Source organism: Saimiri boliviensis, chromosome 1 (genome assembly GCF_048565385.1).
Source record: "Saimiri boliviensis isolate mSaiBol1 chromosome 1, mSaiBol1.pri, whole genome shotgun sequence".
In the NCBI taxonomy this organism is placed as follows: domain Eukaryota; kingdom Metazoa; phylum Chordata; class Mammalia; order Primates; family Cebidae; genus Saimiri; species Saimiri boliviensis.
The window spans coordinates 52,654,375-52,673,712 of record NC_133449.1 but is presented as its reverse complement, the minus strand read 5'-3'; the positions used below and the strand labels follow the sequence as shown (position 1 = coordinate 52,673,712).

The window sequence follows — 19,338 nt, the reverse complement described above, 5'->3', positions numbered from 1 at the left end:
GGCTCAAGCAATCCTCTCACTTCAGCCTCCTAATAGCCTCAAGCCACCTTCCCTCCTTGGCCTCCCAAAGTGCTAGAATTATAGATGTGAGCCACTGTGCCTGGCTTGTTTATCCATTTATTTGTCAGTGGACACCTGGGCTCTTTCCGTCTTTTGGCTATTGTGAATAATGCTTATATGAACATTGATGAACAATGCCCACCACCATACCTGGCTAATTTTTGTGTTTTTAGTAGAGACAAGGTTTTGCCATGTTGGCCAGGCTGGTCTCGAACTCCTGACATTGTGATCCACCTGTCTCGGCCTCCCTAAGTGCTGGGATTAGAGGCGTGAGCCACCGCGCCCGGCTTATTATAGTGTTTTATATTCCCATCAACAATGCTAAAGAGTACCAATTGTTCCACATATACATCAGCATTTGGATTTTCTGTCTTTTTAATTTTAGTCATGTTGATGCCACCATCTCAGTATAGTTTTAATATAGAATTTCTTGGCCAGGTGTGGTGGCTCATGCCTGTAATCCCAGTACTTTGGGAGGCCGAAGTGGGTGGATCACGAGGTCAAGAGATGGAGACCATCCTGGCCAACAAAGTGAAACCCAGTCTCTACTAAAAATACAAAAATTAGCTGGGTGTGGTGGCATGAGCCTGTCGTCCCAGCTACTCAGGAGGTCAAGGCAGAAGGATCGCTTAAACCCAGGAGGTGGAGGTTGCAGTGAGCCGAAATTGCCCCACTGCACTCCAGCCTGGTCACAGAGCAAGACTCCATCTCAAAAAAAAAAAAAAAAAAAAAAAAAAAGAATTTCTTGGCCAGGTGACATGGAGTGAAACTCCAAGTCAAAAAAAAAAAAAAAAAAAAAAAAAAGACTTTCTTTGTGATTTACGACATTGAGCAGATTTTCAAATATTTTGGTCATTCTTATCTTCTTTTGCCAATTACCTGTTCAAATATTTTGCCCATTTAAAAAATTGGATTGCTTTATTATTATATTCTTGCAGTAGTCAACAGACTCACAGTCAATTGATTTTCAACCAAGATGTCAAACCAATTCAATGGGAAAGGAAAAATCTTTTCAAGAAATTGATATGAAAAAACAGAACTTCAACCCAGCTTACACTATACATTAACCTGAGATGAGTCATAGACCTAAATGTAAAAATTAAAATTATAGTTTGTCTCTATTAGTTATAGACCTCAATGTAAAAGTGAAAATACCCTCTTGTGTTTTTTTTCTAGTTTTTAGTTTAAGTAAGATTTTTTGGTTTAAGTAAAGATTTTAGTTTAAGCAAAGATTTTCTAAAGAAGATACAGAAGGCGGCCAGGCACAATGACTTATGCCTGTAATCCCAGCACTTCGGGAGGCTGAGGCAGGCAGATCGTTTGAGGTCAGGAGTTCAAAACCAGCCTGGGCAATGTGGTGAAACCCGTCTCTACTAAAAATACAAAAAAAAAATTAGCCGGGCATGGTGACCCATGCCTGTAGTCCCAGCTACTCCAGAGGCTGAGGCAGGAGAATCGCTTGAACCCAAGAGGCGGAGGTTGCAGTGAACCGAGATTGTGCCACTGCACTCCAGGCTGGGCGAAAGAGCCAGACTCTGCCTCAAAACAAAACAAAACAAACAAAAAGAAGACAATATAGAAGGCAATATTTTACTCAGGAATTCTTTGGAGGCTTGGGCTTGACAAGCAATGGGCTAGTTCCTGGGGTACTGTGGGTGGGAATTGGGTAAGACTTACCCCAGCTGCTTATGACATGGGACCCCAGAGGCCTGGTGGAGGCTTGGAACTAATGACATGAGCTTTGTCACGTACCCCTCAACACCCCAGACAAGCACTCACTGCAATATTTGGTCTCACCAAATTTTCCACAATCATGACAGATGTGAGTCATCTTTCAAGGCTTTTTCCCCTCCATCAGTGTGGTCTTCACCCATGAGACCAAGGTCTACAGTGGTTAGGAGAGAGGGAGCCTACTGAGACGGGAGAGTAGTGCCTGACCTGGCCCCGAGATGGGTAGGTGACCCTGCACTGAGAACCTGGCGACTGAGATAGGGTAGGGCTGGGGGGAAACCTGGGTTTTGGAGTCATGGGGTCTGGATTCAAATCCTCAGACCATCCCCTTCCTAGCTATGTTTTGGCAAGTAATTCACTGGACCTCTCTGAGTCCTGGTTTCCTCATCTGAGGTGAAATGAGTTTGCCAGTTGGTCTGAGAGCTGTTCTAGGCATGATGGGAGACCCTGACAGGCAGAGGCAGCCCTGCCCTCAAGCGGTTGATGTACAGCTGGGGAAACAAGCCAGCCACAAATGCAGTATCTCAAACTCAACTTCTCAACAGCAAGCTCCTTGTCCTAACGTTCACAGAGAGTCTCTCAGCCTCCTGGGCCCCAAATACTAGTAAAGCCTTTGCCTCCCCTCTCTTCTTCCTTTCTTGTAATCAAATAGCTACAAAGTCCTGTCAATTCTTCCTGAAATATGCCTCTTTTATCAAAAAGTCCTGCCTGCAAAGCCACGAGTGGTTGCTCATGCCTATAATCCCAGCACTTTGGAGGCCAAGGCAGGAGGATTGTTTGAGTCCAGGAGTTCAAGACCAGCCTGGGCAACATATAGAGACCCATCTATACAAAAAATTTTAAAATCAGCAGGGGTGGTAGTGGCAAGCACCTGTGGTCTCATCTACTTGAGAGGCTGAGGTGGGGGGATTTCTGGAGACTGAGCTGCAGTGATCTGTGATTGCACCACTGCACTCTAGTCTGAGGGACAGAGCAAGACCTTGTATATATATATATTTTTAAAAAGTCCTGCAGTAGCTGATGCTGCCATTGCCTATATGATTTCCATTCCCTCTTATCCTCCCTAGCAGAATACCAATTTTGTTCAAAGTGTCAATGAAGGCTGGGCGCAATGGCTCATGCCTGTAATCCCAGCACTTTAGGAAGTTGAGGCAGGTGGGTCACCTGAGGTCAGGAGTTGGAGACCAGGCTGACCAACATGGTGAAACCCTGTCTCTACTAAAAATACAAAAATTAGCCAGGCATGGTGGTAGGTGCCTATAATCGCAACTACTCAGGCTGAGACAGAAGAATCACTTGAACCCGAGAGGAGGAGGTTGCAGTGAGCTGAGAACACGCCATTGCAATCTAGCCTGGGTGAAAAGAGTAAAACTCTGTCTCAAAAAAGAAAAAGAAAAAGAAAACAAATAACAACACAAAAACAAACTGTCAGTGAAGGTCCAGCAAACGACTCCCTTCCTATTGCCCTTTGCAGCTGGGGTCATCATTGACACAGTTCAGATCACTGAGGCGGATGCTGAGAGTCCCTGGAAAGACCTGCTTTTCCTGTACAGGTACCATGTCTTTCTGCTTCACTCTTTCTGTTTTCCCCATGATCAGAGCCATGGAGCCTGGGCTGACTGACACCTGCAATCTCAGCACTTTGGGAGTCTGAGGCAGGAGGATAATTCGTCGCCCTAGAGCTTGAGACCGGCCTGGGCAACAATAGTAAGACCTCATCTCTACAAAAAATAAAAAACATTAGCAGTGTGTAGTGGTGTTTGCCTGCATTCCCAGCTACTTGGGAAGCTGATGGGGGAAGATTCCTTGAGACCAAGAGTTCAAGGCTGCAGTGAGCTATGATCTTGTCATTGCACTCCAACCTGGGTGACACACTGAGACCCTGATTCAAAAATAAATAAATAAAACTGAATTTAAAAAATAAAATAAAACAAAAATATCTGTATCTGTTAGTCTTAAAACAAAAATTTATTTTTGTTCTCTAAAAGCGAAAACAAAAAACAAAAATAGTTTTTGGCTGGGCATGGTGGCTCACGCCTGTAATCTCAACACTTTGGGAGGTCAAGGCAGGAGGATCATCTGAGGCCCGGATTAGAGACCAGCCTGGGCAATATAGCCAGGCTCCATCTATACAAAAAATAAAATAAAATAAAATAAAGATTAAAAAATAGTTGTTATTGTATATAATCACCTGTTATATGTGTATATATACATATAGTGTATGTATACGTAACATATATAATTTACAAACCTATGCATTTGAAAGTATAAATGAGTGTTGTAAATCTTAATAGGCTTGTATCTGTTTGGTGAGCTTATAAGTGGTTTTTTTTTTTCTTACCCTGATTACATTTTTTTCAATAAAAATAAAAAGAGACCAAAAGTGCTTAAAATGCTGAATGTCTATGTTTCTTAGTCCAACACTCAGTGGCTTTCACATGGGCAGGAATAACGGTGTGGAGTGTGTGTGGTGTGTGTGTGAGTGAGAGTGTGTGACTTCAAGCTAGTTTGTAATTGTATGTAAGTGTATGGGTGTTTGGGAGTGTGTCTGAGTCTGTGAGTGTGTGTGAATGTGTGTATTTTGGAGAGAGGGTTACTGTGTGTGTGTGTCTGTGTGTCTGTGTGTGTATTAGTGTGTGATGTGGATGTGTTGGGAGTATGTGTGCATGTGAGTGAGTGTGTCTGTCTCCCTGGGGGAGCCAGGAACACCCAGAAAGGATTCAAGGGTCTTCTTCCTCTCAGTTTGGTCTGATCCCTCAGGGGGTGCCTTTTGCAAACCTGCTTTTCTCACTCTCGATTCTGCGCCCCCACACCTTTTTCTAAGCTGGAGAGGAAGTGAGCATGAGAAGGAGCTCAGGCTGCATCTCTGGGGTGGGGCCCGACTGTCTGTCTGTTTCCTGCTCCCATGACAGCTGCCACCAAGGCTCCAGAGGTTGCTAGGCTAGTAGCTCCCCTGGTCACTCCAGCCTGAGAGGGTGACCAGGTCAGCTACTTGTCACTTAATCCATCAAGAGTCACATCACAAAGGGCAGGTGTGGTGGCTCACGCCTGTAATCCCAGCAGTTTGAGAGGTGGAGGGAGGATGGCTGGAGCCCAAGAGCTGGAGACCAGCCAGGGCAATATAACGAGACCCTGTCTCTACAAAGAAAAAGTTTTAAAATTATGTGGGCATGGTGGTATGCACCTGTAGTTCCAGTTGCTCAGGAGGCTGAGGTGGAAGGATCACTTGAACCCAGGAGGCAGAGGTTGCAGTGAGCTGAGATCCCACCACTGCACTCCAGCCTGGGCAACAGAGCAAGACACTGTCTCTCTCTCTCTCTTTCTCTCTCTCTCTCTCACACACACACACACACACACAAGGAATCACATCCCAAAACCAAAGGATGTGGGGAAAGGCTGTGGATTCCAACACGGGCATGCTAAAGGGACCCAGGAGCCCCGGGAAGCAGGCCTGCGAACCATGTGAGCCCAGCATTTCCACTTGAGGGCAGGACCCCTGCTCTCCTCAGCAGCACTTTCAGCTTCCCACAGAGCCAGTTTTTCCAGAGCCCACTTTGGGAATGCCGACGTGTGACAAGAGCCTATTTTGCACAGCACTTCACGGGCTCTGCAGCTTACTCACACCCAGGAACACACCACCCTGGAGCCCTGCGAGCAGGTGAGATGGGGCCCATTTGACAGATGGGCACTGGAGTCCTTGCTCAAGGTGCCCCCAGCTTGTGAGAGGCCTTCCTATGTTGGAACTCTGCCATCTTTTTCCTTCTCAGCAGAAGCAGAGTGGAGGCCGGGCACAGTGGCCCACGCCTGTAATCTTAGCTGACATGGGCAGACCACTTGAGGTCAGGAGCTTGAGACCAGGCTGGCCAATGTGATGAAATCCCATCTCTACTAAAAAAAACCCAAAATTAGCTGGTGGTTCTGGTGGTGCACACCTGTAGTCCCCGCTGCTTGGGAGGCAGAGGTTGCAGTGAACTGAGATTGCACCACTGCACTGCACTCCAGCCTAAAAAAAAAAAAAAAAAAAAAAGGAGCAGAGTAGAGAGCAGGGCCCTGAAAGAGCCCAGGAAGGATACAATGTTTTAGAAAAAAAGACTGGGCTAAAGTTTGGGACTCTGTAGGTGAAGGGATTCCTTGGGAGGTAAAATAATGAGATAATAATATTTAAGTGGGATCTGAGGGCAGGAGGTGCTGAAGACGGGGTGCCAACTGGTGCTGGCTGGGTCCCTAAACCATTTGATCAGCCTGAGATGAAGGACAATCCAAAGAAGAGCGAGGCCAGTTTCTGGTCCCAGCTATGTCCCCAGCAGACCATATGGCTTAAGTCAGTACTTCCTGTTCTCCAAGCCTCAGTTTCCTTATTTGAGCCAGGAAGGGGCTGGGTTAGGATTGCCAGAGAAAATATAAGATGCTCAATTTAATTTGAATTTCAGGAAAACAATATATATATATATTTTTAGCACGGTCTCATTGTGTCACCCAGTCTGGAGAGCAGTGGTGCCTCACTGCAGCCTTGACCTTCTGGGCTCAAGCAATCCTCCTGCCTCAGCAATCCTGAGTAGCTGGGACTACAGGCATGTGCCACCATGCCTGGCTTTTTTCCACCACTCCAAACCCGCACAGGCTGATTTTAAAAGCTATTTTGTAGAGATAGGGGTCTCTATGTTGCCAGCCTGGTGGGTCTCAAACTCCTGAGCTCAGGCGATCCACTCAGCTTGGTTTCTCAAAGTGCTGACATTATAGGCTTGAGCCACCACACCAGGCAATAATTTTTAGTATATGTATGTCCCATGCAATATTTGGAACATACTTGTACTAAATTATTTGTTCTTCATCATATTCAAATTTAACCGGGAATCAGGAATTTTTGTTTGCTAAATCTGGTAGCTGGGAGAATGTGTGAATGAGGATGCGGCCAAGAACAGCATCAGCCTGGACATCCAGGGAGAGGAGGAGGGAGAAGGCGAGAGGAGAGGCGGAGGGATGGGGATGCTTACGAGCAAGGGCCCTGCCTGACCCCCTGCGGCAGGGGCTTCTCCCTCCATTAGCACACCCCAACACCCCAGGCACCCCGGCAGCTGCCTGGCCTCCGGCAGCCCCACATTCTAGTTGTGTGGGGGTGGGGTGTGGACCACGGACATGAACCTTCTGGGCTCCCACCACCCCGCCCTGCTTCTTCACAAATTGGTATTGGTGTTTGTGGTAAACCCAGTGACACGGGGAGATGACATATAAAAAGAGCAGGACCCTGAGAAAGGTTAGGCTGCAGTCTCCCTGCCCATAACACAGGGTGTGGAGGACATTTCAGCAGCCGCCCCACCATGGCTACCTGGGCCCTCTTGCTCCTTGCCGCCATGCTCCTGGGCAACCCAGGTAAGGCCTTCCCCTTGGGATCCATCCTAATGGACCTCCTAGCCCCGCACTCTCAAGCTGGCTGTACCCGGAGCATGGACTCTGTGGGCACCCAGGTACCCCAGACTGTCCCCGGTTTTCTCCCGACTCATGGAGGCCCGGCTGTCCCCTCAGAGCCAGGCTTAGCCCAGTGTGCTGCCCAGCCTGTCAGTGGCCTGGCTGAGGAGGAGAGACAGGCTGGAGGGACAGGGGCCTGGGACCCCCCTTTCCCTCCCAAGGCCCTGCCCCCTCATCTGTGTGGTGAAGGCCATTGGCCCTCCTCGGTGGCTCTGCTTTTCCTTGGGCCCACACTGGCTTAAATTGTGAGGGCTGGTGAGAGAAGAGGGTCCCTTCCCTGTTCAAGGCAGACTCCCTGCCCCTGCAGCCTGCTCTCTCCCAGGTCGTGGGGTCAGTGTGAGCCCCAAGGGCAAGGACACTCCTGGAAGGGAGAGTGGATTTGGCTGGGCCATCTGGATGGAAGGTAAAAAAAGAAAATCTCTTGAAAGGAGATGGGGGAAGTTTCTAGACAGACCCCCAAACCTTTGTGGCTGGGGGAACAGAGGAGAAGGGAGAGTCTCCCCCTCCTGGCTTTCTAGGAGCGTGAAAATACGTGTTTGTGCTGAGAGTGGGTCAGAGCGGCTCCAGGGCAGAGCGTGTGGACAGGTCTCCTGGCCCCTACAAGGCCCAGCTCCTGTCCTGGGCCCTGGCTACCTCCTGGGCTCCCGCCAGACAGGAGAGTGGGCTTTTCCTCTCCTTCCACCTGCAGAGGGGAAGCTGAAGTGCCTTCTTCCTCAGGTCTGGTCGTCTCTCGTCTGAGCCCTGAGTACTATGACCTGGTGACAGCCCACCTGGGTGACAAGGAGCAATCCTCCCCATGCCTGGCCCAGGAGGGCCCCCAGGTACATGCTGGCTCTCTGCTCACCTCCCACAGCCCCTCTCCTTTCTCACCTCCCTGGGTGGCTCCTGGGGTGAGGGCTGGAACTCTCTAATGGGGAGGAGATGGGGGTGGAAGCGGGGCTGTTTCTGAAGATGCTGGTTTTGTTGAATTCCCCTCTGGCCAGGAGAGTACAGACACCTGGTAAACTCCCCCAAGGGGATCCTCTGGGGTCTCACCCTTCAAGGAGCCTAGGGCTGCAGCAGACTCCCCTGGGAGTTCCTCGGCAGGAGAGGGGCAAGCGCAGCGCTGGGAAAGTCCTCAGGGGGTGGGAGGCAGGTTCTTCGTGCCTCTAAGACAAGCAGAAATGTGGGCAGGGCCCAGGCAGCCAGTTCAGGCCTTCAATGTATCCATGCTCTGGGCAGAGATCACAGACGTTCCCTCCGGCCTCAGAAACACCAAGGGCCCTTCCTTGGGCACCTTCACACGCTCCTAGAGTGTCTGAGAGACCACCATAAGGGGCTTTTTTTCCTGTCAGGGTGATCTGTTCACCAAAACACAAATGCTGGGCTTCCGCTGCAAGACCTGCCTGAGGATGATCCAGACGCTGAAGGACATGGTGAAGGAGCCCACCAAGGTGAGGCTGAGGGGCCACGGGGCCTCCTGTCTGCTGCTCAATGGAGGGGCTGGTCTGTGACCAGGATGGGGGTGGGAGAGCCCAGGGCACCCTGCACAGTGGCCCTGGGAATGGCTTCCTAGAAGGGAAGCTATGAGCCCCCCTATGTCTGTGCATGAATTTCAGAGAGCTTGTGAAATTGTTTGTGACTCTCTGGAACCATGTAAGTCAGAGGATAGAGTATACCTGGTTTTCATCATGTATCCTCAAAGAGGGCTTGTCCCAGAGAAGTTGGGAATCTTTCCCTAAAGCCCTAACATTTGTGTCCAAGGCAGAGCTTTGAGAACCTGGTTCCCCAAGAGGCCTGGGTCAGGATTGATAAATCCCAGATCTGTTACTTCCAAGCCGCATAGCCGTGGGCAAGTCACTTCCACTTTCTGAGCCTCGGTTATCTTATCTTTGAAATGGGATGGATGACAGTCCCGATCTTGTAAGTTGCCAAAGCTTTCTTTTTTTCTTGAGATAGGATGTTACTCTGTGATCCCGGCTGGAGTGCAGTGGTGTGATCTCAGCTCACTGAAACCTCTGCCTCCCTGGCCCAAGCAATTCTCCTGATTGAGCCTTTTGAGTAGCTGGGATTCCAGGTGTGTGCCACCATGCCCAGCTAATTTTTGTACTTTTGTAGAGACGAGGTCTCACTGTGTTGGACCCAGGCTGGTCTCCAACATCTGAGCTGAAGCCATCCACCTGCCTCAGCCTCCCAAAGTGCTGGGATTACAGGCATGAGCCACCTGGCCTGGCTGCCGAAGCTTTTTACAAGAGCTGAAGGCTGGGATGTGCTTCACTCCACGCCCAGCACTGAGTAAATGCTTAACAAATGACTGAGCTACTACCGAGAATGATTGTCTCACTGTCCCTCCTTGCCTGTCCTCTGCTCCTCCAAACTACTCAGCATCCGGGCCCTGCAGGCTCACACTCAGCCCTGGATACTCAGATTCATCCTCCTCCCCTGGGATGGCATAGAAGAGACTTCAAAACCAAATGAGCCAAGACTCCATGCTCTGACCATCCCCCCAACCCCCACCTGTCTTCCCTATGCACCCCCTCTAGCTGGAGTCCCCAGCCAGGTCCTGGACCCAGCTAGCTACATGGCAGAGCATTTAATGTGTGCCTGGTAGCCACAGGCACCATTCTCCACACAGAAGGCAGGGGACAGGTGCACAGGGGGCCGAGGCCCCAGAAGGGTAACTGTCCTTGTCTCATGAGCCCTATGTGGCCAGGCTTGGGCCAGGCCTTGGGAACTGGGAGTGGGGGCCGAGTCCTGTCTCTACAGTCTCTGGCCCCATGGGAACTGGCCACTGGCTCCTTGCACCCAGTACTCCCATTGCCAGGGCTGCTGGAACCTGCAGGGTGCCAGATCTGGGCAGGACTCACCCTATAACCATGCCTGCCGTGGTACTACTCCTGCAGGAAGACATTTCCGATGCTGCGACCCGGCTGTGCAGGAAGATGAAGTCACGAGGGCGTGACTTCTGCCTAAAGACCATAAGGAGGTACCTGCCTAGACTTATCCAGGACATCATAGGCAGAAAAACTGCCCAGAAGATCTGCGTGGACATCAGGATGTGCAAACCTTCTATGGGTGAGTGCAGAGGTGAGAGTAGGGGCTCCTCCCGAGGGTTGAACACGGCTTCCCCCAGGATACATCAAAGCTGCCTTCTTAGGACACATGACTCCCCCACCTCCCAGCATGGGAAAGTGTGGAGAATTGAGCAGATGGATTTTAGCTAGAAATGTTTGAGAAATATTGATTAGAGCTTGGGTCTCAGACACAGGTGGTCGTGGAATAAAATCTGGTCTCCTTCTCTCCCTGGCTGTGTGACCTTAAGCAAATAACTTGACCTCTCTGAGCTTCAGTATCTTCATCTGTGAAGGGGAGACAGCAATCTTGATTTCTGATAGATCAGAATGAGAATTGAAGGAGGTCACCGTGTGTATGGACCTGGCCGTGAGGAAATGCCCTCAGACTGGAGCTATTCAAGGACATCAGACCCCCTAGTCAAACTCCAGTCCCCAGCCCAGCACAGGCCCCTGGGGTCAGGAGCTGGAGCCACATCCTCCCGCACAACCCTGGGCCCTGAGAGCTGGGCTAGGGAATCCCTTCAGGCCAGGGAGCCCCAGGCCTCTCCCTCCATGGCTGCCCAGGCTTGCCCGGAGACAACAGGCCTCAGCTGAAGGAAACGGGGCCAGAAAGGGGCCTCGGTGATTGACTCTGGCAGCTCAGCTGGCACTTGCCGATGCTCTGGGACTTCATGCTAGCAGATCAGGGGTCCCTACCATTTCCTGTCATTGGTGCTTGTGGCTTTTCTCTTCAAGGCCTTACAACCTGCTCAGGCCCCCGACTGGCTTCCTGGATGTGCCGCTGTTTGTTCTCTGCAGGGGCAGGTTGCTATGAGAACTTATAACATTCTGAGTGCCTGCTTTTCCTTGGGGATCCACCACACCTGCCCACAGCTGGCTTTTCTCTCCGCTCCAGGTCCTCTCTGAGCCCTGTCGCCCTGTCCTGTGGAAGAAGCACAGACTCCTGTCCTCAGATCCCGGGAACCCCAGCAGACGCTGCTGGCTCCTCCCTTCCTCGGTTCAGAATCCCTCTCCAGTCTCCCTCTCCGGACTCCCTCTGCTGCCCTCCCCCTCAGGAGAATAAAATGTCAAGCAAGATGTTAGCTGAAGCTTACTTTTCTTTGGTCGATTTGAGGTGGGTGTCAGTGGCATGCTGGGGTGAGCGGTGCAGTCCTTCAACAAATGTCTGTTGTGTGTCCCATACACTGTTGTAGATGCTATGGATTTAGTGGTGAAGCAGACAGCCTTAACAGCCGTCATACAGTTAGTCATGAAATGCCTATTGAGCACTCGCCACAGCCATGCCTTATTCCCAGAGGCCGGGACACACAGTGGCTATGTCTCCAGAAGCTCTCAGACTAGAGGGGGAGACCAGCGGGTTAGAGGCTTTTTGTTTTGCTTTGTTTTGGTGGAAAGGAATATAACCCCTCCTCTTGCTTCTTGCCTGCCACAGGCAGCCTTCCTTTGCTGTTTCGGGGGAGCGTATCACTTAGGGTCCTTTGGTGGCAAGCAACAGGAGTCTCCGCCCATTCTGAAAAGGGAATTTACTGGTTCAAATAATTAAGCAGTCCACAGATATGTTCAGGCACAGAATGATCCAGAAATGTGTGGCATCACCAGAGCCCCAGTTCTTTTTTATTGCAATTTTTCATTCTCCCAACCTCTGTATATAGAAATTGTCTTCAGGTTTGCTTCTCTCTTGGCAGCAGAAACGGCTTCGACAGGCCCACACCTCACATCTTTAGTGTAGCCATCAGAGGGAGAGAGCTCCCTTGGAATGAGATAGGAAGTTTCTTTCCCAGAAGTCCTATCAGATATCTCCTCAGTTCTCATTGGCCAGTTCCCATGGGTTATTTACCCACTCTTGGACCAATCACTGTGTTCTGGAGAATAATGACATACACTGATTGGCTTAAGCTAAGCAGGGCACACCCCTGGGGCTGAGGTGGGGTCCATCCCAACCCAATCACTTGGTTGACAATAAACATGAAAATCTGGGCTGCTACTGGTGGGAGGAGGGAAAATGGACACACCCCTCGAGGAGAATGGTGTGTTATTCTGGGTTCAATTAAAGTTGTTCAAGGTGATTACTGATGCCAAATCTGGGGCTATTTGAGCCTCAGAATAGATGACAAGAACAGATTGTAATTCATTGAATAAAGTAGAATCCATGACTTCATATAAATACAAATAATACATGAATATATACAAGGGAAATGAAAAAATGCTACCTTATAATGATAGTTAATAAATGTAGATCTAGTTACAAAGTATACCCTACTAACATATTTGTTACACTGAATATATCAAATGCTTACTAACTTGATTTTTAAAAAGTATTTCTTTTTCTTTTTTTTCTGACCAAAAACTTTATTATTAATTTTTAAAATGGGGATGAAAAACTTTTATTGGTAATCATTTTATTTATTTTTGAGACAGAGTGTCACTCTGTTGCCCAGGCTGGTGTGCAGTGGCATGATCTCAGCTCACTGCAACCTCTGCTTCCCGGGTTCAAGCGATTCTCCTGCCTCAGCCTCCTGGGTAGCTGGGATTACAGGTGTGTACCAGCACACCTGGCTAATTTTGATTTTTTTAGTAGAGATGGGGTTTCTTCATGTTGGTCAGGCTGATCTTAAACTCCCGACCTCAGGCGATCTGCCCGCCTCAGCCTCCCAAAGTGCTGGGATTACAGACGTGAGCCGCCATGCTGCGTTGACATGTTTATCCTTTCAGAGACAAGAGTCTCATGTTATCTCCCAGGCAGGAGTGCTGAGGCTCTTCTCAGCATGATCTTCGCACACTGCATCCTCAAACTCCTGCCCTCAAGGGATCCTCTCATCTCAGCCTCCAGAGTAGCTGGGAGTACGGGTGTACAGGTGTGCAGCACTGGGCCTGGCTCAGTAATATGATATCAACTAATACATTCCATTATTAGTTAACCTGTCAGTGGAGAAAGCTGTCAGCTGATGAAAGTTAATGCCACCTCTCATGGGGCAAGTCAATATCAAGAGCCTCATAATACATAATGCTGTGAGAGAAATATACTACAGCTTTTCTATTGTTCCTGCTGAAAACGCAAAAATCATGAGGAAACCTCAAAGCAAACCCAAACTGACATTTTACAAAGTGCTTAGCCTGTCCTCTTTTTTTTTTTTTTTTTTCTTCTGAGCGTGAGTCTCAGTATCTCACCCAGGCTCCCAGTTGTGTGATCTGGGCTCACTGCAATCTCTGCCTCCTGGGTTCAACGTAGTCTCCTGCCTCAGTCTCCTGAGTAGCTTGGGATTACAGGAATGTAGCACTATACCTGGCTAGTTTTGTATTTTTTTGTAGAGAGGGGGTTTCACCATGTTGGCTAGGTTGGTCTCAAACTCCTGACTTCAAGTCACCTGCCTGCCTTTTCCTCTCAAAGTGCTGGGATTACAGGCGTGAGCCACTGCACTCTAGCCTGTCCTCTTCAAAAATGCCAAAGTAACAAAAGACAAATAAAGATTGAAGAACTGTTCCAGATAGAAGGCAGCATGACAACTGATTGCAACACATGATTGTAGTTTGGATCCCGATCTATAAAGAACATAATTGGGGGAATTGATAAAATGGGACTGGAATCGGTGATGGTCATATTCTGTCAGTGTTAATTTCTGATTCTGATGGTTGTACTATGGTTACGTATGGCAGTGTCCTTGTTAGAAAGTATACACTAAAGTATTCAAAGAATAATAGGTACTCACATCTGCAATTACAGTGAAATGATTCGGAAAAAAAAAAAATACAGCCAGGCGCAGTGGCTCACGCCTATAATCCCAGCACTTTGGGAAGCCGAGGCGGGTGGATCACGAGGTCAAGAGATCGAGACCATCCTGGTCAACATGGTGAAACCCTGTCTCTACTAAAAATACAAAAATTAGCTGGGCATGGTGGCCGGTGCCTGTAGTCCCAGCTACTCGGGAGGCTGAGGCACGAGAATTGCTTGAACCCAGGAGGCTGTTGTGGTGAGCCGAGATCGTGCCATTGCACTCCAGCCTGGGTAACAAGAGCGAAACTCCGTCTCAAAAAAAAAAAAAAAAAAAAAATACAATACGGACACAAAGAATGAGTGTGATAAGGCATATACCACATCCCTGTGGGAAAGTGTTAACAGTGGGGAATGCTATTTACGAGTAAATAGGTGCTCCTGTTTACACTGGGACGTTTGGAAGGTGAAATCCCCGAATCTATAGCAAGCTGCAAGATTGCAACTTCCAAACTTCATGTTGAAATGTGACCCCCAGTATCGGAGGTGGGACCTAGGGGAGGTGTTTGAGTCATGGAGGTGGATCCCTTAATTCTTGTGGTAATGAGTGAGTTCTTGCTCTATTAGTTTCTGTGAGAGCTGCTTGTTATATTAGTTTTTGTGAGAGTTGCTTGTTAAATCTCCTCTCTCTTCTTTTCTCACCATGTGACCTCTGCACACACTTTCTCCCTTTCCCTTGTGCCATAAGTGGAAACACCTTTTTCTGTTTTGAGAAGGAGTCTTGCTCTGTCACCTAGGCTGGAGTGCAGTGGTTGGTGCAACATATAGCACCCAGGTTCCTGGGTTCAAGTGATGCCCCTGCCTCAGCCTCTGCAGTAGCTGGGAGTTTAGGCCCCTAATACCATACTTGGTGAATTTTTATGTTTTTAGTAGAGTCGGTGTTTCTCTATGTTGGCCAGGCTGGTCTTGAACTCCGGACTTCAAGTGATCCGTCCAACTTGTTCTCCCAAAGTGTTGGGATTCCAGGCGTGAGCCACTGCGCATGGCCAAACGTAGAAGCAGCTTGAGGCCTTCACCAGATGCACATTGTGGGGCCGCGCCTCTGGTGTAGCTTAGGGAACTGTGAGCCAAGCAAACCTCTTTCTTTATAAACTACCCAGCCTCAGGTGTTCCTTTATAGCAACACAAATAGATGAAGACACAACTTTTCTCTAGATTTGAAATTGTTTCAAAATCAAAGTAAGTGACTTATAGCATTTTGACTTAGCAAACTGGTGGGTGGTGGTGACATTTACTGAGATGGAGGAGACGTGGATGGGTAGATTTGGAGGGAATAATGAAGAGCTCTGCTTTGGCCATGTGAGGGTTAAGTGTTAAATTTCCAAGGTGAGATATCAAATAGGGGAGTTTGGCCCAAAATACACATTTGATGCCTGGATGAGGCCATCTAGGAGTGAGTGAGTGAGAGGCGACTTCCAGCCACTGATTCGTTTTGATCAGTGAACTCTAGTGGTGGGCATTCTGAGTCGTGATTGAGAAGAAAAGTCTATGGCATTGAGACACATCTCTATGTTGATTCTTTTTTTCTTTTTCTTTTTGATTCATTATTTTAATAAATTCCTTGCATGTATGGAATTATGTTATCTGCAAATAGAGATCATAGTACTTCTCTCTTTCCAATGTGAATTTCGTTTCATCTGCTTGCCTAATTTCCCTGGCTAGAGTCTTTGGTACAATGCTGAATTGAAGTTATCAGAGCAGCAGTCCTTGTCTAGCTCTTATCTCAGGGAAACCATCTGGTCTTTCACCATGAAGCAAGAAGTCAGTTCTGGGTTTTTCACAGATGCACTTTATCGGGTTGAGGAAGATCCCTTCTATTCCTAGTTTGTTGAGAGTATTATCATGAAGAGATGTTAAATTTTGTTGAATGATGTTTCTTTGCTATTGAGAGGATCATGTGTTTGTCACTTTTTATTATGATGAATTTCCTGAATTGACTTTTGATTACTGATTTCCCTTGCATGTCTGGATAAATCTTACTTAGTCATGGTATACAATTGTTGTTTATACTATGACCAAGTAAGACGCAACAATTATATACCATGGTATATACTGGTATATAACCAGGATTCAGCTGGCTAGAATTTTTTATGTATATATATATATATATATTTTTTTTTTTTTGAGACGGAGTTTCACTCTTGTTACCCAGGCTGGAGTGCAATGGCGCGATCTCGGCTCAGCGCAACCTCCGCCTCCTGGGTTCAGGCAATTCTCCTGCCTCAGCCTCCTGAGTAGCTGGAATTACAGGCACGTGCCACCATGCCCAGCTAATTTTTTGCACCTTTAGTAGAGACGGGGTTTCACCATGTTGACCAGGATGGTCTCGATCTCTTGACCTCGTGATCCACCCGCCTCGGCCTCCCAAAGTGCTGGGATTACAGGCTTGAGCCACCGCGCCCGGCTTGTATATATATTTTTGAGACAGAGTCTCACTCTGTTGCCAGGCTGGAGTGCAGTGGCATGACCTCGGCTCACACAACCTTCACCGCCTGGGTTCAAGCGATTCTCCTGCTTCAGCCTCCCGAGTAGCTGAGACTACAGGCTACACCAGCACGCCCAGCTGATTTCTGTATTTTTAGTAGAGATAGGGTTTTACCATGTTGGCCAGGATGGTCTCGATCTCCTCACCTCACCATTTGCCAGACTCAGCCTCCCAAAGTGCTGGGATTACAGGCATGAGCCAGCACATCCGGTGCCAGAATTTTTTTTGAAAATTTTTGCATCAGTATTCAAAAGAGATATTGGTGTGTAGTTTTTTCTCATGGTGTCTTCATCTGGTTTCACCTAGCTTTGGCATCAGGGCATCCTCTTCTATTTGTTGGGAGAGTTTTTGAAGAATTGGTATTAATTCTTTAAATATGTGATAGAATTCACCAATGAGGACATCTGGCTTGGTATTTTCTTTGTGGGTCATTGTTTTGTTAACTAATTCAATCTATTTATTATAGATGTATTCAGATTTTCTGTTATTCTTGCATCCGTGTCAGTCATTTGTGTCTTTGTAGGATTGTGCTTATTTCACTCTAAGTTGTTTAAAGTATTAGCATAATTAATTAGCATAATAGTATATCCTTTTTCTCTCTGTAAGGTCAGCTGTAATTTCCCCTCCTTCATTTCTGATTCTAGTAATTTGCAGCTTCTCTCTTTTTATTGTGGTCATTGTAGCTAAAGACTTGCCTTTTCAAAGAACCCAATTTTGGTTTTATTTCTTATTCTCAAATATTGCTTCTAGTCTCCATTTTAATAATTTCCACACTTCCACTATAATTTTTTGCTTTCCCTTTTTTTTCTGCTTGCTTCAGGTTTAATTTGCCCTTTTTCATGTCTTTTTTTTTTCACTGTAACCTTGAACTCCTGGGCTCGAGCAATCTTCCCGCCTCAGACTCCCAAGTAGCTAGGATTACAGGCACAGGCCACCATGCTCCCCAATTTACATTTTTTTTTTTTTTTTTAAAGTGCTAGGTCTCGCTATGTTGCCCAGGTTGGGTCTAAACTCCTGACCTCAAATCATCTTCCTGCATTGGCCTTCCAAAGTGCTGAGACTACAGATGTGAGCCACTGTACCCAGTCTTTTTCCAGTGCCTTAACGTGGGATTTGTAAGAGGAAGATTTGAAATCTTCCTCTTTTTTAATATAGGCATTGACAGTTACAGATTTCCCTTTTGGCACTGCTTAAGCTACATCCTGTAAGTTTTGGTGTGTTGTGTTGTGTCTTCATTTCTTTTGCCTCAAAGTATTTCTAATTTCCCTCTTGATCTTTCCTTTAATCCTTTGGTTATTTAGGAGTGTGTTGTTTAATTTCCACATATTTGTGAGTTTCCCAAATTTGTATCTGTTACTGATTACTAGTTTTATTCCATTGTGGTCAGAGAACATATTTTGTTATTATTTCTGTCCTTTTTAATTTATTGAGGTTTGTTTTATGGGCTAGCACACAGTCTATCCTGGAGGTGTGTTTTCCCACTGCTATCTGGACTCATCTGGACTTTACTGTTACTGATGAGAAGGCACCTATTAATAATTGGGCGTTCCCTTGTAAGTGATGAGTTGTTTTGCTGCTGCCAAGATTTTCTCTCTGTATTTGGCTTTCCTTCCCTCCCTCCCTCCCTCACTTCCTCCCTCCCTTCCTCCCTTCCTCCCTTCCTCCCTTCCTTCCTCTCTTCCTCTCTCTTTCCCTTCCTTCCTTCCCTCTTTCTCTCTCTCTCTCTTTCTTTCTTTTTCTTTCTTTCATCTATCTCTCTTTCTTTCTCTCTCTCTTTCTTTCACGGAGTCTTGCTCTGTCATCCAGGCTGGAGTGCAGTGGCATCACCTCAGCTCACTGCAATCGCCACTTCTTGGGTTCAGGTGATTCTCCTGCCTTAGTCTCCCGAGTAGATGGGGTTACAGGCACCCACGACCATGTCTGGCAAATTACTTCTTGTACTTTTAGTAGAGATGGGGCTTCACCATGTTAGTCAGGCTGGTCTCGAACTCCTGACCTCAGTGGATCCACCTGCCTCGGCCTCCCAAGTTGCTGAGATTGCAGGTGTGAGCCACTGGGCCTGGTGACTTTCAGCATTTCTAATGTGATGTATTTATTTGTGGATCTCTTTGCATGTATCCTATTTGGAGTTGATTGTGTTTCCTGGGTATGTAAATTGTCTTTCAATCAATTTGTGACATTTTCAGCTATTATTTCTTCAAATACTTTTTTCTGTTGCATTCTCTGTCTCCTTCTCTTCTGCATGCTGCTATACATATGTTGGGATTATCATGGTGTACCAGTCCTCTGAGGCTCTGTTTATTTTTCTTCATTCTATTTTCTCTCTTCTCTTTGGATTGTATAATCTCCATTGATTTGTTAATATCTTCAAGTTGGCTAATTCTTTCTTCTGATTGTTCAAATTTACTGTTGAGCTCCACTAGGGAATTTTCCATTTTGGTTGTTGTCCTCTTCCTCCTCCTCCTCCTCCTCCTCCTCCTCCTCCTCCTCCTCCTCCTCCTCGTCCTTCTTCTTCCTTTGAGATGGAGTTTTGTTCTTGTCTCCCAGGCTGGAGTGTAGTGGTGCGATTTTAGCTCACTGCAGCCTCTGCCTCCTTGGTTCAGGCGATTCTCCTGCCTCAGCCTCCCGAGTAGCTGGGATTACAGGTGTGCAGCATCACTCCTAATTTTTGTATTTTCAGTGGAGATGGAGTTCCACCATGTTGGCCAGGCTGGTCTCGAACTGCTGACCTCAGGTGATCCGCCCACGTTGACTTTCCAAAGTGCTGGGATTAC

At 47.5% G+C, this 19,338-nt stretch overlaps 1 protein-coding gene across 2 annotated transcripts; it reads left to right on the top strand.

Moving 5' to 3' along the window:
* The first annotated feature begins 7,042 nt into the window (after positions 1 to 7,042).
* On the top strand, positions 7,043 to 11,451 carry GNLY (granulysin). 2 transcript variants are annotated; one of them, XM_074397410.1, is made up of 6 exons: positions 7,043 to 7,161; positions 7,580 to 7,660; positions 7,975 to 8,078; positions 8,592 to 8,690; positions 10,140 to 10,311; positions 11,206 to 11,451. In XM_074397410.1, exons 1-6 carry the CDS (start codon positions 7,110 to 7,112, stop codon positions 11,214 to 11,216), a joined length of 519 nt encoding a protein of 172 aa, XP_074253511.1. In that variant the 5' UTR covers positions 7,043 to 7,109; the 3' UTR covers positions 11,217 to 11,451. The 2 variants fall into 2 exon arrangements, with proteins under 2 accessions (XP_074253511.1, XP_039336287.2); XM_039480353.2 differs by lacking the exon at positions 7,580 to 7,660 and having other exon boundaries at positions 11,206 to 11,443.
* Positions 11,452 to 19,338: the final 7,887 nt, after the last annotated feature.